Source organism: Mesoplodon densirostris, chromosome 1 (genome assembly GCF_025265405.1).
Source record: "Mesoplodon densirostris isolate mMesDen1 chromosome 1, mMesDen1 primary haplotype, whole genome shotgun sequence".
NCBI classification, from domain to species: Eukaryota; Metazoa; Chordata; class Mammalia; order Artiodactyla; family Ziphiidae; genus Mesoplodon; species Mesoplodon densirostris.
In genome coordinates this window covers 1826671-1853351 of record NC_082661.1, presented here as the reverse complement: position 1 = coordinate 1853351, position 26681 = coordinate 1826671, and the positions used below count along the sequence as shown (strand labels likewise).

At 48.5% G+C, this 26681-nt stretch overlaps 1 protein-coding gene across 1 annotated transcript in view; it reads right to left on the bottom strand.

Moving 5' to 3' along the window:
* The window catches only part of TCERG1L (transcription elongation regulator 1 like), a 205553-nt gene that overhangs the window by 146076 nt on the left and 32796 nt on the right, over positions 1–26681 (bottom strand). Inside the window, exon 4 of the mRNA XM_060093664.1 lies at positions 19527–19712. Within this exon, the coding sequence (XP_059949647.1) occupies positions 19527–19712 (186 nt within the window). The remainder of the gene's footprint in view (positions 1–19526; positions 19713–26681) is intronic.

Here is a 26681-nt window from a genome sequence, read left to right as displayed (position 1 = left end):
CTCTAAGTCAATGAAGGATCTTCAGAAGGCTTCAGCCTATTTAGCATAAAAATGCTAAAATAAGTTTATGTGCCATTGGGAAAACAATAAAGTCAATTTCTAGTCACAGGTTTACCAGTTACTTAAATGTGGCTGAGGATGTGTGTGTGCTGACCAGCATGCACATCTGGTCCAGATACACACTCTGGTTACAGGTCCCCTCAGCAGTGCTCCTGGTCTCGCCTGTAACAGGTAATGAATGACTCATTCCAAGAGAAGGGCCCGGGAAGGCCCTGCCGGTCACAGCGCCCCCTGTCTTCACTGCACAGGAGCAGACACTGCCAAAGAGGTCAGCATCCTCCTCCCGCTGACAGGATGCGGGCACTGCCCAGGCCTGACATTCCACTGCCTGTGAGTCCTCTCCCCCATCCCCCATCCCTCCACCCAGCTGACCCACAGCCTCTCCTCCTGAATCTCCATCCCTCCATCCCAGCGCCCAGGGGACCCTTCCCCGAGGGCGAGGGGCCAGAACCTCAGGTGGCCAGGCCAACACAGCGGGGCAGCTAGCATCCCACCTCTCAGGGCCTGAGCGCCCCTTGCTAAAGGACCCCGGCCTCAGAGGTAACAACGGCGACAATCATCCAGATCTGCAAAGCTACCAGGAAAGGGCTGGAAATGACCTGAAAACGTATTTCAATAGAAAATCACTGAAATGAATGGGCTTGACAGACCACTCCTGCTCTCCCTCCAGGAGGGATGTTTAACCACTGGGACCTGAAGTGGTTTTCACATGTCACTTTATTCCAGAAGGACGCACTGCAACTCCCCGCGAAGCTGCACACGGCGGGGGGGAGGGGAGTGAAATGGGGTTGTGAGTATATTTGTTTTTCTCTTACAGCTTTATTAAGATATAATTCACATACCATACAATTCACCCACTGAAAGTGTCCAAGACACTGGTTTTCGCCAGATTCACAGAATGGCAACCATCACCACAAACCATTTCAGAGTATTTTGTCACCGCCCCCACCCCCCAACCAAAGAAACCCCGGGCCCACTGGCAATCACTCGCCTTTTCCAACCAGGCCTCCTCATCCCACCCCCCACCCTAGGCAACCACTAATCTCCCTTCTGTCTCTATGGATTTGCCTATTCTGCACATTTCATATAAATGGAATCATACAATGCATGGTTTTTGTGACTGGCTTCTTTCATTTAATGTAATGTTTTCAAAGTTCATCCATGTTGTAGCCTGTGTCAGTGCATCATTTCCTTTTATTGCTAATATTCCATGGTTGGATGGACTACATTTAATTTCCCCATTCATCAGCTGAAGAACACCTGGGTTGTCCCACTTTGGGACTATTATGAATAACGCTGCTGTGAACATTTGTGTACGGTTTTGTGTGGACATACGTTTTCATTTCTCTTGAGTATATACCTAGAAGCGGAACTGCTGAGTCTTACGGTTATTCTATGTTTAACCATTTAAGGAATTGCCCGGCTGTTTTCCAGAAGTGGCTGCACCATTTTGCATCCCCACCAGCAGCATATGAGGGTTCCAACTTCTCCACATTTTCACCAACACCTGTCCATCTTTTGATTTCAGCCATGAAGTGAGTATAAAGCGGTGTTTCACTGCGGTTTTGATTTGCATTTCTTGATGACTAGTGATGTTGAGCCTCTTTTCAAGTGTTTATTGGCCATTTGTATGTCTTCTTTAGAGAAACATCTATCAGATCCTTTGCTTATTTATTACTTGGGTTATTTATCTTGCATATATCCTTTTATAAGTCCAAATGAATCTTTAACAAATGTCATAACTCTATGACATGTGGCAAATGACAGCTACATACACATAATGCAAACCGGACGGCTTGGGTAGTAAACGCAAGCTCCTCTCTGTCAGACCAAGGCCTCTTACCAACGTCTGCACAGCCTCTCCAGGAACAAGGGCACAGTCTCGGTGACCACAAAACTACTACCAAAGGAGGCCCGGGGAGCCACAAATGTCCCTACCTCCCGCCCCCAGCCGTTGCCCCTTACATACCCTCCACTTTCATACCCTACATCCCCTTTCTTTTTATTTTTCCCCAGGGGCTGCCTTGAGGAAAAAATGAATACCATAAAACTTATAGCTTATTTGTTGGAATTATAAGGACACTTGGGCACAGTTTGAGATCTGTTCAGTGCGAGGTGGTTACTAAACATACCAGTAGGAATGTCACGTGGACTTCTGGCCCCGCGCGTCTGGAATTGGGGGGGACGCTGTCAAGGTGACAATGTAGCCATGAGACTGGGCAATTTCACTGGAAGTTGTACCCATCAACTCAGGCGGCTTTGCTGGAGAAGCTGAGTGGAGACTGTGAGGGACTGAACACAGGCTGGCTCCATAGTTGGAGGATGGGGGGTCACCAGAGACACACAGCACAGACACGGGGAGGTGCAGCCAGGAAAGTGGGGTAACCAGGCTCACGGTGACCTGGAGGCAAATCCAACAAGGGCGTGTCGAGGAGGAGAGAGTGATTAACTCCTTCAAAGGCCATAAAGGTCAGTAACAGGAGGACGGAGAACGCACCACGTGAATTTAGGAAAATCCAAGTTGTTGGTGACGTCGATCAGAGCAGTTTCAGTGGAGTGGAGAAGCCAAGACCTGCTTGGATTGAGCTCAGAAGAAAAGAGGAAGACAGAAATTATAACCAGGAATAGGCGGCTTACTTGAGGAAGGTTGTTTAAGGAAAGAGAGATGCAGGCTGGTGCTACAGGAGCAGCAGGGTCAGAGAAAACTCCGGACCTGCCTTCCCAGGACAGCCCTGCTCAGAGGGCCCCCGTGTGATGCAGGGCGTTTCCATTCGCTCAGTTGCTCAGGACACATCTTCGATGCCATCCTTGACTCCACCTTTCTCGCACATCCACAAACATTCGGCAACTAGTCTGCTGAGGGGACCTTTAATTCGGACCCCAACTCAGACCGCTCCCCGGCCCCCATCATGATCTGCTTGGTCCAACCTCTAGCATCTCACACTCATGTCACCTTGGTAGCCCCCGCTCTGCTTGGCTGTCCAAAACAGAATAAACTAACCCAATAAAGACTGCACAAGACCCTTAAATACACTACAAAGACCCAACAGGGTTGATGCAAGAGCATTAAACCAGGAAGATCTTCACAAAAGGCTGCACCTGGCATCCTGGCTGTGGTCTGCCCTCACCTTGGAAGGTGCCAGGCTCCTGCATCCCTGCACCGGGGTGCATGGACCCTGCTCTGTGGTCTCATGGCTCAGTAGAGCCGGGAGCATCTCAGGGATGACCTCACTCTGGCGTCTCATTTCACCGCTGACCAAAGCAATGCCAGAGAGAGAAGCCAATGGACCGCTGGGATTTCAGAGCCCTTTTGAACGGGGTCCCCAGGCTGAAATCTCTTTCTGCCAAGATCTTTAACATCACGGCGCTCTTTTGCCACGGGGCTCTTCCTGGCTTCGCACACACTCCAGATCCCCACTGCCGCCCACTGTGGGGCTGGGACTCGGACCTCCGTAGACCCCTGCTTTCACGGTGGTTCTGCTGGTGTTTTCTTCTTATGTCCACAGGCACCGCTTTATTCAACGGGCGCGCACTGAACACCCACCGTGTGCTGGATGGTTCCATGGGCTGAGCCCAGTCCTGGTGCCCAGCACCCAGCATAGCCACGTCTGCTGCCTCCTGGCTCCTGTGTCCGCCTGGCCACTGCCACCGCCCCGTCACCCAGAAAGAGAGCCGTCCTCAAGGTCAAGAGAAGCCCGGCGGAGCCCTGAAGGACGGCCTGGAATCTGAGGCCTCCTTCCCCGGCCAACATCTCAATTCACTGTGAAGCAAGGGAGTCCCTTTCACTGTTTACATACAGGATGGTATGCAGGCCCCACAGCCACACTTGGTAAGAAATGTCACAGCTGTGAGAACAGTCCACAGGTCTTCATGACCTCACACTTCATCTTTGGTTGTTATGACCTTTAGAGAGGTCAGGTCACAAACCAAGCGCACCCTCCTTGCATCCCTGGGAGCTTGGCTCCCACAGGGTCCACAGTCCACAGGCTGCCCCACCACGCTCCAGAAGCCCTCACCTTCCCATGATGCCAAAGGCCTCCTCCTGCGACCACGAGGACTGACTCTCTCTGCCTCAGGGCTGTGTCTGGTGGGGGGCGGTTTTGGCCTTGGAGTGGGGTGAGCAGAAATGCCAGGAAATTTGAGCCACCGGGAGCTTCCCTCAACCAAACGCAGGCAGACGTTGATGGGAAAGAGGCTAGCTTCTTCCCTCCCTTTTGCTAGAAGAACGTGGTAGACCTTCTGCTGCCTTATTGCTTTCCTGTCACACTCCCCCTCCTCCACACATGCTCACATAAAATCTCCATCCCAGAGTCTTCTTCTGGGGCCACCCAACCTGAGACAGCCCTCCAGGTCCTGTGTACCTGGGCCAGCTCCTCACATAAAGACCAGCCCCTGAAGGGCGGGATGCAGTGGGCGCTGACCTGGTCTGATCCTGCTCGGGACATGTGGGGTGGCTGGTTGATGTTTTGAGTGGGGAATGGGACGAATGAATCTATTTAAGAAAATTCAGATTTTTTTCTACTCGCTTTGCCCCTGCAGAGTCCATGATCCTAAGTACATCTGAGCAGGTCGTCCCTGCCACCTTAGTGAATGCAACATCCCAATTAAAAAACAGAATGACAAAGGGAAGACACCCCGCTCGGGAAAGCCATCCTCCAGGCTCACAGAGCATTTAAACGTCAGAGCCGCTGACAGCGGGCTCCGTGGGCTCCAGGGCATCGTTTTAAAGCCCAGCATCCGGGAGTCCCAGACAAGAGGGGTCCTTTTCAGCACAAGAAGCACGTTCTGTTCTTTTGGTCACTATCACAATTTCAGTGCTTTCTTGAAAAGCCTCAGATGTGCGTGTTTTCCTTCCACGTGTGTAAATTAGCAAACTACATACATATATCTGCTGTCAGAACTTGGGGAGCATGAGTCCCTGCTGGCTCTCCTGGCGCGTCCTCACCTAGGTCCCCGCCCGTGTGCGCACACCGGTGGCTGCTTTAGGGGACAGTTAGCGGAAGCCGAGTCCTCCTCCCTCTCAAATCTTTGCAGGACAACAAGAGCAGCTGGGGACCTGGGAGCAGACAGTCCTGTACGGCGCTCACAGAATAATTCAGACACTGCTCTCCACCCGAGAGGGCTCTGCTCACAGAAGTCAGCTCCCACTGGCCCGAACGCCCAGACAGGACCCCGTGCACACGCACTGCCCCTGGGCCTGTGGTTTAACCACGTACTTGACCACGAGGGCTGCCAGCTGACCTGACCATAGTGGAGAGCAGGAAGCTTTCCCAGGCTGGGCGTAGTGGAGAGGGCGGCGTGGGGTCTGGACCATTTTGTCAGCTCTTTTCTAGACGATCGGGAACTGTTTCTCTGTCCTGAAGCGATGGGCTCCGCTTCGCCTCATCTCCTGGGATCCAGACCTCCCTGGCTCTGAGGTTCCACCTGCCCAGCCTTCCCTGCACCCTTCACCCCTTGGGACCAGTGGGACGTAAACACCTGGCACCTGGCCGGTCCAGGCTCCTCTCCAGCCCACGCTTGAGTGCACAGTGATAGGTGATGCTGGGCGACTTCCCAGCCCCAGTCAAGGTAAGCCCCCAGATGTGGGTCACTTGTGAGCACCGTGGGCCTTCTCGGGCTCGGTGCCTTTAACTCTTTTATGTTGAACGGCCCAGAACATGGCTGTTTTCTCTCCAGCAGAAAGCAAATGAGATGTAGCCGATGCCTCCTTCTGTGGCTAGAGGTGGGATCGTGAGTACCCACGTCTCCCCAGGGAGGCTGAGCAGCTGTGTGCAGGGAAACAGAATAATACCTTGAGGAGGAAACGTACCGGATGATGACTGGTTCTCTCTTCAGTCAGTAGGACTGTATTTACACAGCGGAGAACAGGGAAAAACATGTTCTCTACATGTTGTATCAACAAGGAGGGGGCTATTCTACAAAGCCCTTTAATTGTAACAATCCAACCTAACTTGACGATGGAAGTCACTGCATGTCCTCTAGTGGCCGAGCCTCCCATCTGGGAAATATCCTCAGAGCTGGTCTAAGTGCTGAGCGGGGAAAGAGCCAGCCCCGTGCCCGGCCCCGTGGACATTCAGTGTGGAGACGAAGCGTGCTCCTGTGAGCAGCTTGGCTGTCAGTTAAGTGACCGGCGAGACAAGGACAGCACACGGGTTTGAAGGCTGCAAAGGCTTCGGTGGACCAAAGGGGTCAAGGCAGTCACCACAGACAAGGTCAGCTCTCCACTGCACTTCCAATGAGAGGCCAGGATGTGAATAGAGCGAGAGGAGAGACCCTGGAAGCAGGGCCAGATGGGAGCCCAGCTGTGAGCATGTGGGTGGTCGCTCCAACATCTTATCCTGACTCCTTTCTGAGGGTCCTCCCAGGAGCACCCTTTCCATATCCCTTTTCTCATGAAGGTGGGCCTGCAGCCCCTCCCTGGATGGGCCCAACCTGCGCTGAGACAAGGTGCCAGGGGGGAGCCTGGGACCCCAGCACAAAGCGGGGGCTCCGTGCTGCTCCCCCACCATCCGTCCTCCCAAATGGAAAAACGTCCTGTGCATCCGAGCTTGAGAAGTCTCATCCCGAGAACCCTGGGAGCTCAGGAGACACACGGATGGTGAACTGAATCTTGGACGTCGGTCATAACCTAGGTTCGAGCACAGCCATTCTTAAATACATCAGGGACGGGGAGGCGAGTGGTGAAAGCCAGCACTGCCCAGGCTCTGCTGCAAAGCAGCGCCCTCGCCTCTCCACTCCCTGCAGCGGCTGACAGGTACAGCCGTTAGCTGACTTAAGGAAATGAGGAGCTCGTGCGTTGTTAGCTAAGTAAGCTCGCTCTCTTAACTATCGGCATCTATAAACTGCAGACCACCGACAGGATATTTCAACAGGGCGTACCTTCCTTAGCTAAAGTTTCCTAAGCGCTCACTTCTTTCTCGCGTGACCCAGCATCACAGGCAGGGTGGACACGGACCCTGTGCTGGTGTCCTTGTCCTTCCTTAGCTGTTCTCCACAACTGGAGCTGCCAGAGGACTGGCACCTTGAGGACGCTTCAAGCAGCTCCCCGTGGGCTCCAGAAGTTTAAGCGCCCAGGAGCAAAATGCCAGCTCCCTCCCTGACTTGGGCCAGTGAATAAACACAGATCCCGCACTCCTACAAGGCAGAGTCCTCTGTGTGTGTGGCCCTGATCTTACTGACACACCAAAAGGGTCAATTTGGGAATTAAGACCAAAGCAGCTGGGCCCAAAGATGCTCCCAGGTGCTTCCCGGACCACGGCCTCCAGTGAGTGCACATCCGGCACCTCATCTCCTCCCGCATCCTCAACTACATGCCACAGATACTGTTTCCAACGGCGCTGTTATCACAGATCAAATGAGACAGCCCAGCCCAGGAGGGGGTGGCCACTCTCGTTACTGGGAACTCACCAAGACCAGGCTCTGACCTGTGGCTGTAGCAACGGGACCTAACGTGGCAACCGAGGATGCTCTCTTAAAGGAAGCTCTCCATTAAAGCGACAACCATCAGGGCTCCTGCCTCCTTCCTCCGTCTGCAGACCAACCTATCTTCTCAGTCTTTCTAGGGTCTCTTCTAAAAATGCCCACCCGCTGGAAGAGCTCAGGCCCATTCCAGAGATCAGACCACATGCATCCCGTGTGTGAGTGTGGCCTGGCTGCCCTCTCTGCCTGGGCTGGTCACAGAGCTGAATTTGGTCAATGTCCCTATAGCACCAACAGCCCAGCCAAAGTCTCAGTCATCAGGTCACGGGTTCTAGCTCAGTGGCTCTGTGGCTCAGTGTGAACTGTGGCTTGCACGAGGGATCGCTGGTAGGAGGGGTTGATGGTGATGCCTACGAAGGAAAGGCGAGGCCCTCAGGAGACGGGGCTGAGTTCCGGGTCCGCTCTGCCCTTCCTGGCTTTGGAGCTCAGGTAAGGAGGTCTTCAATCACCCCCCACTCTGTGCCCCCGTTTAAAGAATGGATCAGCCGCATGGGATCCACGCCAACTTTCAGGGTGAAAAGTTGGGGTTTCAGGACGCACCAGACTTCAAGGAGGTAGCAATGGGGGCTGGCCGCTCCTGTGAAGTCCTTCACAGCATAGCGTGGTTTTCTGCCGGGCATCCTGACTGGATGTCCCGATCAACGCCGAGATGGAGAGCAACGTCAGCAGCCAGGTTCTGCGGCCGTGAGCACCGCCGAGGAGCCCCGGCGCGTGGGTGGCTGCCCCGATTCCCACCTTGCCTGTGAGGACTGACTGGGCCAGGGTGGGGGTGCTGAACGGACATCCTCAAGCAGGCCCACCCCCTCCTCTCTCCCTTCGAGAACATGGGGAGCAGACTGCCCCCTTCAGCAGAGCCAAGGGGAGACCATTCTGCACCAAGCACTGACCTTGGCCCTGAACTCATGGTGAGTAAGACACAGAGGCCTCTGTCATCCTGGATCTCACATATCCGGGGATGGGGGAGGGCAGCAGAGGGAAACAAGCCAGGAACAGACACTGAGGTAATTCCAGACAATGAGAAATGCTATCAAGGAAGTAAACAGGTGACGAGAGGGAGTTGATTCCCAAGGGTCCTTAGGATGAGAAAGTAGGGGTGCTTCTCAGCTGGGCCTGAACGGTGAAGGAGGGCCTCTAAGGCAGGGCAGTGGCCAGTGCAAAGGCCTCGAGGCAGCGAGGCTGGGTGTGCTTGAGGCTCGGTGGGAGAAGGGAGAGTGGCCAGCAGCAGCAAGAGCACAGGCTGGGGCCACAAAAGGTGGGTGCCAGAGACTCTGGGGAGAAGTCTGGAATTTGTTCTAAGCTCCACAGGAGACAGTCAGTGGGAGTCTTAAGCAGGTGCAGGCTTGGCCTGCTGTACATTTTTGAGAAGGGAACTCTGGCTCCTGTAGGGAACAGTGGCTGATAAGGGTGGGTGGAAGCAGAGAGATTTTGTGCAGCACGCTCAGTCAAGAGGTGGTATCCGTTTGGACGAGGAAGTTGGACTTGGGACGCAGATTAGGAGGGAAGACAGTGCTGATGGGTGGATGTGAGGTTAGCAGGCAGGAGGAAGAACCAAGGGTGACCCTGGGGTGTTGGGTGCAGACACTGGACAGACTGGGGCGCTACTTATGAATGAGAGAGTGCTAGTGGAAGGGGGTTTTCCCAGAAGCCTACAGGAGAAACCAGGTGTTTTGCATTGTTTCATAAGCAGGACCATGGGTAGGAAATCGATGCTGCTTTTATAGAAAAGTGCAGCTTGAGGTGTCCATCAGAAACTGCATGTGTTCAGTGGGAAATTAAGTCTATCAACCTAGCACTCAAGGGAGAAACATGGACTGAGATAAAGTTGGGATTAGTTACTACCTAGGGTAAGACCACTTGGGAGACCAGAGAGGGAGGGTCCTGCACAGCCCAGACTCTACAGATCTGTGCAAAGACCCCCCCACACACCCCAAACCTGGAAGGATTATCAGAAGGGGAGGAAAGTGCTTCCAAAAGGAAAGAGCGGGCAATTGTTCCTGACATTTCAGGAAACAGTCCAGATGCCACCAGTAGCGGAATGGATGATGCACTGCATGGATTCATACAAACCAACAAATGCTATGCCACAGTGAATGTGACTGCATTACAACTACAAGCCTCAGCAGGGACTTTACAAAAAAAAATACATCATTTTGAGCAAAAAAGGCAATCACGGAAGAATGCACGAACTATGATGAAGTTTATGTAAAATTCAAAAAGCGCCTAAACTATGAAATGTATTGTTTAGAAATAATGCTCATATGTAAACCTATTTCTCAAAAACAGCATAGCAACGATTGGCACCTATCTGGGAGAGTAATTATTGCTGGGGAGGGTTGAGGCTCCCAGGAGCCCTAGGGGTACAGAAACATCCATTTCTTGGGCTCAGTGGGAGGTCCTTGGGGGTCTACTGTATCAGTGTTCTTTGTACTTGGCATAGACATAGACATGTTTTTCTGTGCGTGCTGGGTTGCCAATTTTTCTTTTCAAAGAAAGAGTGAATTGGAGCTAACAGTGCAGACGAAGAATACAGCTCAAGTGATGGCAGTCCCTCAGGGTGGCCGCAGCACACAGGTCACAGGAGGACTTTTGTAGAGGGACAACCTTACACAAGCTGACTTGCTGATAGAAGGGTTCACAGCTGGACCTCCATTTAGACACGTCTGCACCCGGCACGGCCCAAACGCGTTATCACCTGCTTGACTGACTATTTGTATCTTGCATCCATAGCATGAGTTCACTTGTGGATAACAAACTATACAAAGTCCTTTTCTGTTTGTTTAAATCCAATAATGTTTCTACTAAAAGCAGCTCATTCTCTCCATTAGAAACACATATGTCTTTCTCACAGAAGCCAGCTGAGTCTCAGGCACTCTGGGGTATAAGTAATTACATTGCAGCAGTATTTTTGTCTCTACAAGTCTCCAAAATGTTAATATGTATTATGACATTTTTTATTATAGTGGAGGAGGAAACAATTCCTGGATAAGAAGAGAACAGGCTGCATCCCCAAATGGCTGGGTTACTGTGGTTACAGAGCCCATTTCAGCATCCTTGGATTCCGCTCATGGGATGACTGGACAGCCCCACAGAGGCTGCACGGAAAGTGGCTTTTGCAGACGTTCCTGCCTCGTGATGTAGCCTGGCTGGTAAGTTCCTGATTGAAAAAAGAATCGTCACTTCCCAGCTGTTCTGTGGCAGGACAAAATGTTAAATTTAGACCATTAAATTGTTCTGGAAGCAAAAGAACAGGTGGTAAATGGCTTCCAAGGCAGATGGTACTTTTTAATAGTGGTATTTGCTAGTCACTTGCTGTACTGGAGACCACAGCTCTCACTCATATTTTACCCTTTCCACTTCGATGCTTATGAAATGGTGGGCTAAGTTCTGAAAATAGCTACCATCACTCTTAAAAGAGAATCACTTCGCTTATTTCATCAAAGAGGGGCAGACGCTGGAGTCGCCTGGTGCTTGTAACCTCCCGAATGTGGGCTCCCACTTCCCACTTCCCTGTAACATCGAGGGGGCAGGTGAGGGAGTGCAGGTCTGGAGGGCTCCAGCCTGCAGAGGGCCAGGAAGGCAGTTCCGTTCCCTAGGGCAAATCCTTCTGCACGTCTTCCATTCCCCCCAGATAAACTCCATCTTCTCCTTAAAAACTAAGAAATAGATAGGGTACAAGATATGCTTTTCCCCCGAAAGTGTTCCTTCTATAACCTGAAATTCCAAGGCTTCAGGGAATAGATGGGAATGAGGCAAAGTGGATTAGCTGAGACCTGCTGGGAGGAAACGAAGAGAGCACCCCACCCCCGCCCCTGTCTGCTCATCCTCCTTCAACCGCTGGCTCCCAGCCCACGTGTGAATGCCCTCCGATGAGACCTCTAACGGTAAACCCTCTGCTCTGCCCACGCTGCCCTCTGCCGTGCCCCTGATTCAGGAGCAAGCATGAGAGAAACAGCGTTAGAGATTATGCGAGTAAGTGGAATTAGCTGGATTCATCCTTTGGATGTCCAATACAGCGAATGGACCTGAGGTTGGGGAAACCGCCCGGAGCCGCTGCAGGCTGGGCAGGGACAGGGTGACAGGGCCCTCCAGCGGGGGACTCACAAGCTGGGAAGGGGCAGGCGAGTGAACAGACTGCCATGAGCATGAGGCCAACGGGAAGTCCCGGTGTGCACGGGCTCCTGCGGAAGAGCAGTAGCAGGGACTAACTTGGCTGCACACGCTGGCGACACTCAGGAAGAGAAAACCCACTTTCCGATGGAATTTGGAACTGGTCAAGGGGTTTGTATGTATGTATGTATTTATTTACTTGACTTTCCTCACGTTTATTTTTTATTTTTCATTTTATTTTTTTACAGCAGGTTCTCATTAGTTATCCATTTTATACATATTACTGTATACATGTCAATCCCAATCTCCCAATTCATCCCACCACCAACACCACCCCCCGCCATTTTCCCCCCTTGGTGTCCATACGTTTGTTCTCTACATCTGTGTCTCTATTTCTGCCCTGCAAACCGGTTCATCTGTACCATTTTTCTAGGTTCCACATACATGCGTTAATATACGATATTTGTTTTCCTCTGACTTACTTCACTCTGTATGATAGTCTCTAGATCCATCCATGTCTCTACAAATGACCCAATTTCAATCCTTTTTATGGCTGAGTAATATTCCATTGTATATATATGCCACATCTTCTTTATCCATTAATCTGTTGATGTAAACTTAGGTTGCTTCCATATCCCCGCTATTGTATATAGAGCCACAGTGAACATTTTGGTGCATGACTCTTTTGGAATTATGGTTTTCTCCAGGTATATGCCCAGTAGTGGGATTGCTGGGTCGTATGGTAGCTCTATTTTTAGTTTTTTCAGGAACCTCCATACTGTTCTCCATAGTGGCTGTATCAATTTACATTCCTACCAAGAGTGCAAGAGGGATCCCTTTTCTCCATACCCATTCCAGCATTCATTGTTTGTAGATTTTTTGATGATGGCCATTCTGACCGGTGTGAGATGATATCTCATTGTAGTTTTGATTTGCATTTCTCTAATGATTAATGATGTTGAGCCTTCTTTCATGTGTTTGTTGGCAGTCTGTATATCTTCTTTGGAGAAATGTCTATTTAGGTCTTTTGCCCATTTTTGGATGGGGTTGTTTGTTTTTTGATATTGAACTGTATGAGCTGCTTGTAAATTTTGGAGATTAAACCTTTGTCAGTTGCTTCATTTACAGATATTTTCTCCCATTCGGAGGTTGTCTTTTTATCTTGTTTATGGTTTCCTTTTTGTGCAAATACACATTCTTTTCAAGTGCACATGGAACATTCTTCAGGATAGATAATATCTTGGGACACAAATCAAGCCTTGGTTAATTTAAGAAAATTGAAATCATATTAAGTATCTTTTCTGACCATAAGGCTATGAGACTAGATATTAATTACAGGAAAAAATTTGTAAAAAATACAAACACACGGAGGCTAAACAATACACTACTTAATAACCAAGAGATTACTGAAGAAATCAAAGAGGAAATCAAAAAATACCTAGAAACAAATGACAATGAAAACACGACAACCCAAAACCTATGGGAGGGCCTCCCTGGTGGCGCAGTGGTTAAGAGTCCGCCTGCCGATGCAAGGGATACGGGTTCGTGCCCCGGTCTGGGAGGATCCCATATGCCGCGGAGCGGCTGGGCCCGTGAGCCATGGCCGCTGGGCCTGCGCATCCGGAGCCTGTGCTCCGCAACGGGAGAGGCCACAACAGTGAGAGGCCCGCATACAGCAAAAAAAAGAAAAAAAAAAAAAAACCTATGGGATGCAGCAAAAGTAGTTCTAAGAGGGAAGTTTATAGCAATACAATCCTACCTTAAGAAACCAGAAACATCTCAAATAAACAACCTAACCTTACACCTAAAGCAATTAGAGAAAGAGGAATGAAAAAATCCCAAACTTAGCAGACGGAAAGAAATCATGAAGATCAGATAAGAAATAAATGAAAAAGAAGTGAAGGAAACGATACCAAAGATCAATAAAACTAAAAGCTGTTTCTTTGAGAAGATAAAGAAAATTGATAAACCATTAGCCAGACTCATCAAGAAAAAAAGGGAGAAGAATAAACCAACAGAATTAGAAACAAAAAGGAGAAGTAACAACTGACACTGCAGACATACAAAGGATCGTGAGAGATTACTACAAGCAACTCTATGCCAGTAAAATGGACAACCTGGAAGAAATGGACAAATTCTTAGAAATGCACAACCTGCCAAGACTGAACCAGGAAGAAACAGAAAATACAAACAGACCAATCACAAGCACTGAAATTGAAACTGCGATTAAAAATCTTCCAACAAACAAAAGCCCAGGACCAGATGGCTTCACATGCAACTTCTATCAGACATTTAGAGAAGAACTAACACCTATCCTTCTCAAACTCTTCCAAAATATAGGGAGGAACACGCCCAACCTCATTCTACGAGACCACCATCACCCCGATACCAAAACCACACAAAGATGTCACAAAGAAAGAAAACTACAGGCCAATATCACTGATGAGCATAGATGCAAAAATCCTCAACAAAATACTAGCAAACAGAATCCAACAGCACATTAAAAGGATCATAAACCATGATCAAGGGGGGTTTATCCCAGGAATGCAAGGATTCTTCAATATACGCAAATCAATCAATGTGATACACCATATTAACAAATTGAAGGGGAAAAAACATATGATCATCTCAATAGATGCAGAGAAAGCTTTCGACAAAATTTAACGCGCATTTATGATAAAAACCCTCCAGAAAGTAGGCATAGAGGGAACTTTCCTCAACATAATAAAGGCCATATATGACAAACCCACAGCCAACATTGTCCTCAATGGTGAAAAACTGAAACCATTTCCACTAAGATCAGGAACAAGACAAGGTTGCCCACTCTCACCAGTATTATTCAACATAGTTTTGGAAGTTTTAGCCACAGCAATCAGAGAAGAAAAAGAAATAAAAGGAATCTAAATTGGAAAGAAGAAGTAAAGCTGTCACTGTTTGCCGATGACATGATACTATACATAGAGAATCCTAAAGGTGCTACCAGAAAACTGCTAATCAATGAATTTGGTAAAGTAGCAGGATACAAAATTAATGCAGAAAAATTGCTTGCATTCTTATACACTAATGATGAAAAATCTGAAAGAGAAATAAAGGAAACACTTCCATTTACCATTGCAGCAAAACCAATAAAATACCTAGGACTAAACCTACCTAAGGAGACAAAAGACCTGTATGCAGAAAACTATAAGACACTGATGAAAAAATTTAAGATGATACAAACAGATGGAGAGATACACCATGTTCTTGGATTGGAAGAATCAACATTGTGAAAATGACTACACTACCCCAAGCAATCAACATATTCAATGCAATCCCTATCAAACTACCACTGGCATTTTTCACAGAACTAGAACAAACAATTTCACAATTTATATGGAAACATAAAAGACCCCAAATAGCCAAAGCAATCTTGAGAAAGAAAAACGGAGCTGGATGAATCAGGCTCCCGGACTTCAGACTATACTACAAAGCTACAGTAATCAAGACAGTATGGTACTGGCACAAAAACAGAAATATAGATCAATGGAACAGGATAGAAAGCCCAGAGATAAACCCACACACATATGGTCACCTTATCTTTGATAAGGGAGGCAAGAATACACAGTGGAGAAAAGACAGCCTCTTCAGTAAGTGATGCTGGGAGAACTGGACAGCTACATGGAAAAGAATGAAATTAGAACACTACCTAACACCATACACAAAAATAAACTAAAAATGGATAAATACCTAAGTGTAAGGCCAGACACTATCAAACTCTTAGAGGAAAACATAGGCAAAATACTCTATGACATAAATCACAGCAAGATCCTTTTTGACCCATCTCCTAAAGAAATGGAAATAAAAACAAAAATAAACAAATGGGACCTTCTAGTGTATTTTTCATTTCAGTTATTGTATTGTTCATCTCTGTTTATTTGTTCTTTAATTCTTCTGGGTCTTTTTTAAACATTTCTTGCATCTTCTCGATCTTTGCCTCCATTCTTTTTCTGAGGTCTTGGATCATCGTCACTATCATTATTCTGAATTCTTTTTTCTGGAAGGTTGCCTATCTCTACTTCATTTAGTTGTTTTTCTGGGGTTTTATCTTGTTCCTTCATCTGGTACATAGCCCTCTGCTTTTTCATCTTGTCTATCTTTCTGTGAATGTGGTTTTTGTTCCACAGGCTGCAGGATTGCAGTTCTTCTTGCTTCTGCTGTTTGCCCTCTGGTGGATGAGGCTATCTAAGAGGCTTGTGCAAGTTTCCTGATGGGAGGGACTGGTGGTGGGTAGAGCTGGCTGTTGCTCTGGTGGGCAGAGGTCAGTGAAACTTTAATCTGCTTGTCTGCTGATGGGTTGGGCTGGGTTCCCTCCCTGTTGGTTGTTTGGCCTGAGGCGACCCAACACTAGAGCTTACCTGGGCTCTTTGGTGGGGCTAATGGCGGACTCTGGGAGGGTTTACACCAAGGAGTACTCCCCAGAACTTGTGCTGCCAGTTTCCTTGTCCTCACGGTGAGACACAGCCACCCCTCGCCTCTGCAGGAGACCCTCCAACACTAACAGGTAGGTCTGGTTCAGTCCCCTATGGGGTCACTGCTCCTTCCCCTGGGTCCTGATGCGCACACTACTTTGTGTGTGCCCTCCAAGAGTGGAGTCTCTGTTTCCCTCAGTCCTGTCAAAGTCCTGCAATCAAATCCCGCTAGTCTTCAAAGTCTGATCCTCTAGGAATTCCTCCTCCTGTTGCTGGACCCCCAGATTGGGAGGCCTGACATGGGGCTCAGAACCTTCACTCTAGTAGGTGCACTTCTGTGGTATAAGTGTTCTCCAGTTTGTGAGTCACCCACCCAGCTGTTATGGGATTTGATTTTATTGGGATTGCACCCCTCCTACCATCTCATTGTGGTTTCTCCTTTGTCTTTGGATGTGGGGTATCTTTTATGGCGAGTTCCAGTGCCTTCCTGTCAATGACTGTTCAGCAGTTAGTTGTGATTTTGGTGCTCTTGCAAGAGGGAGTGAGAGCATGTCTTTCTACTCCGCCATCTTGAACCAATCTCCTTCAAGGGGTTTTTTAAATAGGGTGTCTTACTCGAAATCCTAAATCTTGTTAAAGGCATATGATTCAGCCACTCTCATGGCTGATCTTTCCAGCACAGAGCCTTCTTCTTTTTGGGTCCTACAGTTACTGGACCAGAACTTCTTCTTCATACACCAGTCCTGGTTTCCATGGTTTAGGTGGACATCTAGAACATGAACTAGGGTTTCTTGATGGAGGCCCTACTAACATTTGGGGCCAGATAATCCTTTACCACAGGTGCTGTCCTTTGCTGTCAGATGTGTAGCAGAATCCCTGGTCTCTATCCTCTAGATCCCAGTAGCAACCACCAAGTTTCAATGACCAAAAAATGTCTCTGGTCACTGGCGAGTTATCTGCTGGGGACAAAACTGCCCCCAGTTGAGAACCATAAAGCTAAACCGCATAGGGCTTCTAAGGTTATCTAGCTTTTCTCACCAAGCTCAGGGTGTAAATAAAATAGTCTAACTCATTTATCTAAAATGGGAATTATTATCTTCTGAATAAAAGCAGGATTATTCATCTGTAGATAAATTAAAGTTCATGTGCTTTTATAAAATCAATTTGAATATGGAGCAAACTTCCCAGAGAGGTGTGTTTTTCTGGGCCTATGAAATCTCTTTTTCTGTCGATGCCATTCTATCCCCTTGGCCCCCCTCCCTCCACCAGCCCTCCTTTCTCCTATCCCCATCCCTCCTCCACTCCATCTGTTTTCAGAGGGGTTAGGGATTTCCGAGCAGAATCCCTGGACCTCCACTGAGAATCAAGGCAGTCTACTCTTCAGTCTCACTGGCTCTCATTCCATGGGGCTACTAACAGGGGTTTAAAAAACCCAGCTCTGATGGACAAGCTGTCTGCCCTCAGTCTCCTTCAAGGCTTGGTTTTCACAAAGTATTCAAGGGAAATTCTGAGAAGGTTTTCATCAGGGACCTGGCCAGTCTCTCTCAAATGCCTTCTTCTAACATCAAGAGGAGAGACACAGCAACCCTTCTAGGTGGGTAGGTGGTCCTCCCTGCCAGAGAACCACTTACGGGCAGCCCTGGCAGTACCATATCCAACACTGGGATTTGGTCAAAGAGCTCAGGGACCACCCACTGGGCTGGGGTCCCTGGTCCAGACCCACAGCCCCAGTTTCAACCCCTGTAGTGACTGGGGTTTTCAGATCAAAGGGACCAATGCCAGCAAGACAAAGGCCATTTCAGAAGCCACCTGTTAAGTAGGGCCCCTTCATCTTCTGACTGTCCACTGTGGCAGTTTTGTACAAGATAGATCACATGGAGGTTGTCTTTTTCTAACTGAATGCACATTATGGCAGATTTGATTATAGAGCCTTATAAAATGCCAACATGGAAAGATGCCTAATGATTATGTCACTTTATAAATCATATAAGAGACATGAAGAGTGAAGCCGCCCCTGGGGTACACAGGGTTTGGTTTTGGGTTCTTTCTAAGATTAATTTGCTCAGAAAATAGTAAGTCATCCTTAATAAGTGCCAGTGGACTGATGGATTTTAAAACCAGAATCTTGACACAGCTGTAAATTATGTTCCACACAGGAGATTATCCATGTGTTTTATTTATTTTCCCCGTCACACCCTAACTGCATGTTCACTAACACGCTGAAATAGAAATAAGATTTTGTTCTTGAGAATACAACATTCTATTACCAACAAGTTTATCAGGTCAACATAGAAACACAGAAGCCAAGGTCCAGTGTGGAGAAGACGACATCAGATTTACTAGAAACACGACCAGAAAACCAAAAACACTCCCCAAACTGGGAAGTAATGAAACCAGGTTAATCTATTTCTACCATGAAAAAAAGATATGTATCTCACAATCTAGAGATGTTTCTATCACTGATAACCTAACAATTAATGATATAATGCTAGTATACAATTCTAGGGTTAACTCTAGTATAGAATTAATATTATAATTCCACAGAATTTCTATCCAAGTCTTACTGTATCACGTGAAAAACTAAAACTCAAGTAATAGTGCTGGTTCCCAAGACTCCAGTACTTACTAAAGGTTATTCCAAGTCAACGCTGTTTTTGCGACATTTAAGGACAGACCCAAACATGCACTCACCCGGACAGCTGGGATACATGGAGTGCTGCTGACAGTTAGCAGATGTGCATGTACAGCTGAGAACATGTTTGGACAACAAAGTTGCAACCGATCCAGGACCAGGCCTTCCGCATCTCATCCTGCATCTCAGCATCGCTCACAACACCAGAATGTCTGCCAGCCCCGTCTCCGCCCCGCGGACTTAGAACAGGACACCCACCGAACGGGTGAGCTCCAAACCTTGGTGGCTACCCTGTCTCTTCCTCAGCCACGGGCTTTGGTGGACCTCTGCACCAGTCCCGCCGTGGTGGGGAGGACCCCACTCCATGTGTTCAGAGCAGGCCCGGCTGGCCAGCCCAGGAGGGATGGCTCAGTGAGAGCCCCACGCGAGTCTGAGTTTTGTACCTTTTTGTGTTTTATTAACTCCGATGCTTAACTGTTTTCCACCATGTTGCCTTTGCTTTTTTCCAAGCCCCACACACGAAAATTAGAAATTTCTCGGTCATGTGCATCACTCCCCATGAAGAGTTAGCAAAGGAATGCCTCGTTTCTTCAAACAGAAACTTTACACTTTGCTTCATGGCAGAAAATGCCCGGGTTGACTGACATGACCTTGGTCAAGGGAACTGAGGTCCGTTTGCGTGATCTGAGGATGAGCCCTCCCCCGACGCCCCCAGCACGAGAACGCAGGGAACCATGAATCTGGGGGGCGGTGGACTCCGAACCAGCCCAAGGCTCTGAGAGACCAGGCTGTGTACTTACCAGAGAAGGGCGTGGTCCGCAGGGGTATTTTGATGGGTGCCAGGGTCAGGAAGTGGCAGGGCTGCACGCTGGAGGGGGACGGGCCCCCAAGTCCCTGGGGGTCCACGGAGACCATGGTGGCGGTGGCAGTGGTGATGGCAAAAGTGGGGCCACTGCCGACAGGCTTAAGGCTGTTGTGATGACCACCTGCAGAGTGGGGACAGGGAGGTCAGCACGGGGTGCCCGGTGTCCCCTGGAGACGATGCCGTTTCCTCGTGCAACACATGAGCAGCCAGAAAACAAGGCTGAGGTAACCCCTTTTCTTGGAAGCCTGTGCCCTGGGCCACTGTCCCTGAAATAAGTGTGATGGGTTCTTTACCCACCCGAATGTCACCTGTGCACAGAGCCGTGTGCCCTCACAAGGCTCACAGTCACCAGGGGACACTCCTGCCTTAAAGAGAAGCACTTTGCTGCAGCTCACAATACGATGCTCAGTAGACAAAGCCCATTACACAGTCATTTCCACTTCTACACTACACAGTCAGTCAACAAATTTCATTTGGTCAATTAGATGCCAAGCATGTGCTAGCTCTTAGGGACAGAGTCACACGTCTCTCACTTTAAGTCGAAAGGGCACGCTCACTCCCAGGTCCTCGAATTTCTTTTTATTTCTGTTTTTCTCTATTTTCCAAACGTCCTATGATGGGCATTTACAGATTTTTAAAATGTAATTTAATTTTTTAGAGAGCAGGTTTAGGGTTACAGAAGGACTGAGCAGAAAGTACAGCGAATTCCCACATATTCCCCCACACCCGGTTTCCCCTCTTATCGCCCTTTTGGGTTGGGTGCTACATTTGTTACCAGTAATGGATAAACCAACACTGATACATTATTATCACCCAAAGTCCATAGTTTGCATGAGGGGTCACTGTTTATGTTGTACTTTCTATGACTTTTGCCAAATGCAAAACTAAAAACCCCACGTGCTCTGCCTGTTCATCTCCACCAGCTAGAAATGACTGAGCTCAGTGAGGAAGGCATGTAAAAAGCTGAGACAGGCTGAAAGTGAGGCCTCTTGGACCATTAGCCAAGTTGTGAATGCAAAGGGAAAGTTCTTGAAGGAAATTAAAAGTGCTACTCCAGTGAGTACACAAATGATAAGAGAAACAGCCTTATTGCTGATGTGGAGAAAATTTGAGTGGTCTGAAGATCAAACCAGCCACAGCATTCCCTTAAGCCAAAGTCTAATCCAAAGCCAGTCCCCATCTCTCTTCAGTTCTATGAAGGCTGAGAGACGTTCGGAAGCTGCAGAAGAAAAGTCTGAAGTTAGCAGAGGTCGGTTCATGAGGCTTAAGGAAAGAAGCCATCTCATAACACAAAAGTGCAAGGTGAAGCTGCAAGTGCTGATGTAGAAGCTGCAGAACGTTATCCACAAGATCTAGCTCAGATCATTAGTGATTTTCAGTGTGGATTAACCAACCTTCTATTGGAAGAAGATGCCATCTAGGACTCTTATAGCTAGAGAGGAGAAGTCAATGCCTGGCTTCAAACTTCAAAGGACAGGCTGACTCTCTTGTTCGGGGCTAATGCAGCTGGTGACTTTAAGTTGAAGTCAGTGTTCATTTACCATTCTGAAAATACCAGGGCCCTTACGAATTATGCTAAATCTACTCTGTCTGTGTGCTAGAAATGGAACAACAAAGCCTGGATGACAGCACATCGGTTTACAACATGGTTTACTGAACATTTTAAGCCCACTGTTGAGATCTACTTCTCAGAAAAAAAGATTCCTTTCAGAATATGATTGTTCCTTGACAATGCACCTGGTCACCCAGGAGCTGGAGATGGAGAGGAGATTAATGTTGTTTTCGTGGTAACACAACATCCATTCTACAGCCCATGGATCAAGGAGTTATTTTGACTTTCAAGCCTTATTACTTAAGAAACACATCTCATCAGGCTATAGCTGCCATAGACAGCGATTCCTCTGGTGGATCTAAGCAAAGTAAATTGAAAGCCTTCTTGAAAGGATTCATCCTTCAAAATGCCATTAAGAGTACTTGTGATTGGTGAGAAGGGATCAAAACATCCACCTTAGCAGGAGTTTGGAAGAAGACGGTTCCAACCCTCATGGGTGACTTTGAGGGGTTCAGACCTCAGTGGAAGAAGTTACTGTAGATGTGGTGGAGATAGCAAGAGAACTAGAATTCGAAGTGGAGCCAAAGATGTGAGTGAATTGCTGCAATTTCACAATAAAATTTTAATGGATGAGGAAGGAGTTGCTTAGGGAGGAGCAAAGAAAGTGGTTCCTTGAGGTAGAATCTGCTCCTGGTGAAGATGCTATAAAGATTATTGAAATGAAGACAAAGGATAAAGAATACTACATAAACTTAGTTGAGAAAGCAGTGAAAGGGTTTGAGAGGATTGACTCCAATTTCGAAAGAAGTTCTACTGTGGGTAAAATGCTATCAAATGGCATCGCATGCTACTGAGAAATCATGCCTGAAAGGAAGTCAACTGATGCGGCAGATTCACTGCTGTCCTATTTTAAGAAATCGCTGCAGCCTCCCCAGCCTTCAGCGACCACCACCCTGACCAGTCAACAGCCGTCAACATCGAGGCAACGCCCTCCAGCAAAAAGATTACGACCCACTGAAGTCTCAGATTGTGTAGGGATTCTTAGTAATAAGGTATTTTTAATTAAGGTATGTACATTGTTTTACACATTAGGCTGTTGTACACTTAATAGACTGTAGTGTAGTGCAAACACAATGTTTATATGCACTTGGAAACCAAAAAAATTGCTTTATTGCCATATTCCTTTTACTGCAGTGGTCTGGAACCAAAGCAGCAATATCTCAGCGGTGTGCCTGTATGTACTTAAAGTTCCTTTGTGTCTTTTCATGGCAAGATAGCTCATTTCTTTTTATTACCGAGTAATATTTCATTGTCTGGATGTACCACAGTTTACCCATTCACTTATGGAAGGACATACTGGTTGCTTCCAAGTATTTATTATTATGAATAAAATTGCTACAAACATTTGTGTGCATGTTTTTGTTTGTACATGAGTTCTCAACTCATTTGGATAAATACCAAGGAGTGTGACTGCTGGGTCACATGGTAAGGCTACCTTTTGCTTTGTAAGGAACTTCCAGACTGTCTCTCAAAGTGGCTGCACCGTTCTGCATCCCCACCAGCCATGAAGGAGATCCTGTTGCTCCACATCCTCACCAGCACTTGGTGTCCATGTCCTGGATTTCAGACATTCCAGCAGGTGTGTAGTGGTGTCTCATTGTTGTCACACACAGATTTAAAGTCAGCAAAAACCCCACACTCGTCAATATATATTGTCTTAATTAACAATTAAAACACATTACAGAAAAGGTATAAAATGGAGTAAATAAGCATCTAAAAATGTCCCTATGGTCCCCCAGCTGGACACTGTTGATCTTCTGTCATGCAGCTAAGCAGAAGTTTCCAGAGGCATGGTCTGGCTGTACCGGTGGTGGACCACCAGTACGCTGCACACACTGCTCTCCCACTTCTCCTGTCATTAAATGGCCTTCCCAAGTCCAGTTATTAATCAGAGACTAGTATTCCAGGCAGTGGAACCGCCACACAAATCTGCCATGCTCACTTAACCAGCCCCCATCATAATAGGTGTTGCCTATTTATTGCCCATTCCAGGATGGTTGTTCAGGGCCAAACAGGGTGAGCATTTTGAGTGTGCGTGTCAGTTAATGAGGCAATTCTGTGAAAGTCCACACACTATGAAGCTGTACACAAATATTTCTTTGTAAATTCAGCTTCCCTCCTTCAAGATTCTTTTATTTATATTATTTTACCACAGGTGTTTCCACTGCAATTTAACCACTTGTTGGCCCTGTTCAGAGACAGCTCCATTGGTGTGACACAGGGCTTCAAAGAACTGCGATTCTCAAAGCCAAGTTCAATGACCTCAGTGATAGGCTACCTGATGAATTTGTTGAATGAACTTGATCTTTTGTTCAAAACGAAGATGACCCTTCAGCAGAGAATGAGAAAGTAACAACAGTGACTTAAAAGAAACAGTGCCACGGCAAGAGCATTTTACAGATGGAAGTGTGGGAACAGTTTTATCATTGCATGACTTTGCTGTCAGAAATGATAAGTCAAACAAAAAGGGAAAAAAAGTAAGTAAACCTTATCTACCTCTTTAAAAAAAGACGCTGGAAAGATAGATTTTAACCTGCTTTGAATCCATCTGGGTCTATATAAAAACACACCACTCATCAGTTAGTTCACAAAATCAACTGCATAGTATCAGTGGAGATAAAAAGTTAATAACCAATGTCGACAAAATTACTGTCATAATTGGTGGATGAGATGAGATGGTAAGAAGGGGTCTTATCACTGCCAAGCTCCCACCAGCTTCAGGCCTTGCGCACGTGCGCTGTGTGTTGATATCAGACCCAGGCACCTGGCGTGGGAACAGGATCTGGCTCCCAACCTCCAGGACACAAAGAGCACAGAGGAGCTCAACCCTGGCCGGCAGGTGGGAGAGGTAACTTGCGAAGTGGGAGGAGGGGCTCAGGAAACTTCACTGACCAATGGTAACCCCTGATCCCCATCTGGAGTGTGGGCTGGAGCTGCTGGCAACTTCCTGCTTCCCACTCCATCCCCCCGCCCCCAGCTCAGGCATTTACGGAGCATCTCCACCTGCCAGATGGCACACAGCTCGGCCAGGAAGATGCTACCATAGGAAACACTGCTGCAAACAGATAATCACCCGCCAGGAGGCAGGCGGGGCCGAAGGGGCCCTGGGATGCCAGCTGCTCCCAGAGAGATGCCTCTTGAGCTGAGTCTTGGAAGATGAGCAGGCACTCAACAAACTGTGTCGACTGATAAGTAATTATCATAACTTGCTTTCCCCAAAGGACTGCAGAGAATCCCTTAGTTGAGTAAATAAACTGAGATAAGAGGCCCAGCCCAAAAAAACCTGCTAAGCCAGCTAAGAGATAAGCCAGAAAGGCAATCCTATCAGCATCACTAATAAAAAATCAATGTTTTAGGCAAAACAGTAATTAACCCTGTGCTTCTCTGCAGGCAGGCAGCTGCGGGGGTGGGGGTGGGGTGGGGGGGTGGGGGGGTGCTGCAGCCATCCCGCCCTGTGCTGCCCCTTCCGGCACGGCCACCTCCCTCCAGATCCCTCTCTGATGGCCTGACTTGCAAAGGGGCTTCGTTTGCATTTTTAGTCTGAGTGACCCCAGGATAGCTGGACGCAGGAGAACTTCTGCGGTCCCTGTCTGTCGCCAGAGAGCAGGACTCGGGGGGGTTCAAGAGACTCACACGAGCCCTGGAGAAAGCTGGCACTGACTCAAGGCCAGGCGTGTCTGCCCAAGTGCCTCTGCAGGGCTGGCACTGGGGCCCACCTGGCTGAACGCGTGCCCCAGCCCAGCTAGACTCCTGGGCAGGGCTGGAGCATCTGGAAGACTTTCTCCTTTGTGCTACCAGAGGCCACCCTGCTGTCCGCACGGGGGCCTTTGGTCACTGACATGCTGATAGACTCACAGGAGAGGACTGGCAGGCTCTGCGCAGCCATCTGTGCTCACGGGCACCCTGACCACTGACCTCTCCCGGTACCTGCCTCCAAAACTGGAACCCAGCCAGCAGCTGGATTTGCTTTTCCCAGGATTCAACAGAAAAAAAAGGAAGAGAAAGGCTGGTGGCCCTGGGACGGTGGGACAGGCAGGGGCTCTAACCATCCGGCCTCAGGCTGAGAGGCTAACTGGGGACTGTGCGAGTTCAGGGGTGTCCACTCAGGCTGGACAGTCTGGTCTGTTCCTGTTCCCTTGGGTTTTCTCTTCCTCTTAGGCCTGCCCTGGAACAGAGCTGCTCTCAGCCCCAGGTTCTCCGTCGCTGGCCGCGTTCCCCAGAAGAAGACGGGGACGGCAGTGCTGGAGACATTTACCTCATCCCTCCTGGAGGAATACTTGGTGTGGAAGGCCTGCTCTGGCATCACAGGAGCCCCAGAATTGTAACCACTAGTGGGCTGCAGAGTAGGTAAGATGCTAGACATTTAGCTTCCAAATCTTTACAAAAGAGCAGGACGAAGGCCTCGCCTGTAGCATCTGACGTTGAGGACACCACGTAGAGAGGAAGACCTTTATCCTGGGATGCAGAGGGCACGGAGGAAACACCAGGATGGCGGCAGGTCTTCCGATGAAGGGGAACCTCACCTGATACACAGGCGATGCTGTGCTCTCCTCTCAGTCATGTGCTCAAAACAGCAAATAGTCATCGGCTAATTTAGTTTATTATGTCCGTTTAGCATATGATTCAGCTCTGGTGGAATCCTTCAGGCGGCGTATCTGCCAACTGGTAATTATTTCTGCAACAGGACCGGTCAGGGGGTGACTTCAGGCAGTGGTCCCTATGTGGAGGCTTCACCAGGAGGAGCGTCTGGGGTCTCTGGCAGAATGTGAGGCTTTGACAACAGGCACAGGGGAGGGAGGGGGAACAGAGTCCAGGGCACAGGCTCTTCCTTCCTCCCCTGTGCTCTGAGGGCGTCGTGTCCCTGTGCCCTGACCCCCAGCTCTGGGGACTAAGGAAATCTGTCAGTGCTTACCTGGCTCCTTTTAGGAAGAGCAGTGATGGGCCTTGGTGTCTAAGTGACAAGCCAGCGCCAAGCTCCTGCACACCTGTTTGATTTTGCTTCCCTTTCATGGTGTTGGCCATTCCTGCAGTTTTCTAAAGAAGACATCCAGTTCCTGGGTTTGGTAAGGTTTTCCATGCTCCGAGGAAGCAAACCCGTAAGCTGGGCTGGATGGTCACCCAAGCTCCAAGGCCGCTCTCACCTTGCCCAACAAAGTATCTGTTTCGTGATCGGCTCTGGCGGGTTGTGAGCTGCTCAAGACACGCACCGCATTTGTCTTTTCTGCCACCCCAGCACCTAGACAGCACCCTGGTGCTGACGGAGTGTCTGTCTGCCAAGAATAGCCGTGGGTAGTGGGTGGGCGACTCTGGCAACCTGCACTCACAGCTCACTGACATCTCCCTGCTCCTTCTCCCAGACTGTGCCCTCCCTCGGAGCCTTTGTAACCTGCAAGCTGGATGGGGGGGGGCTCTCCTCTCCCCCTGCCAGAACCGCCAGCCCCCCATACCACGGAGCAAGCACAACCCCCTTCCCAGGCG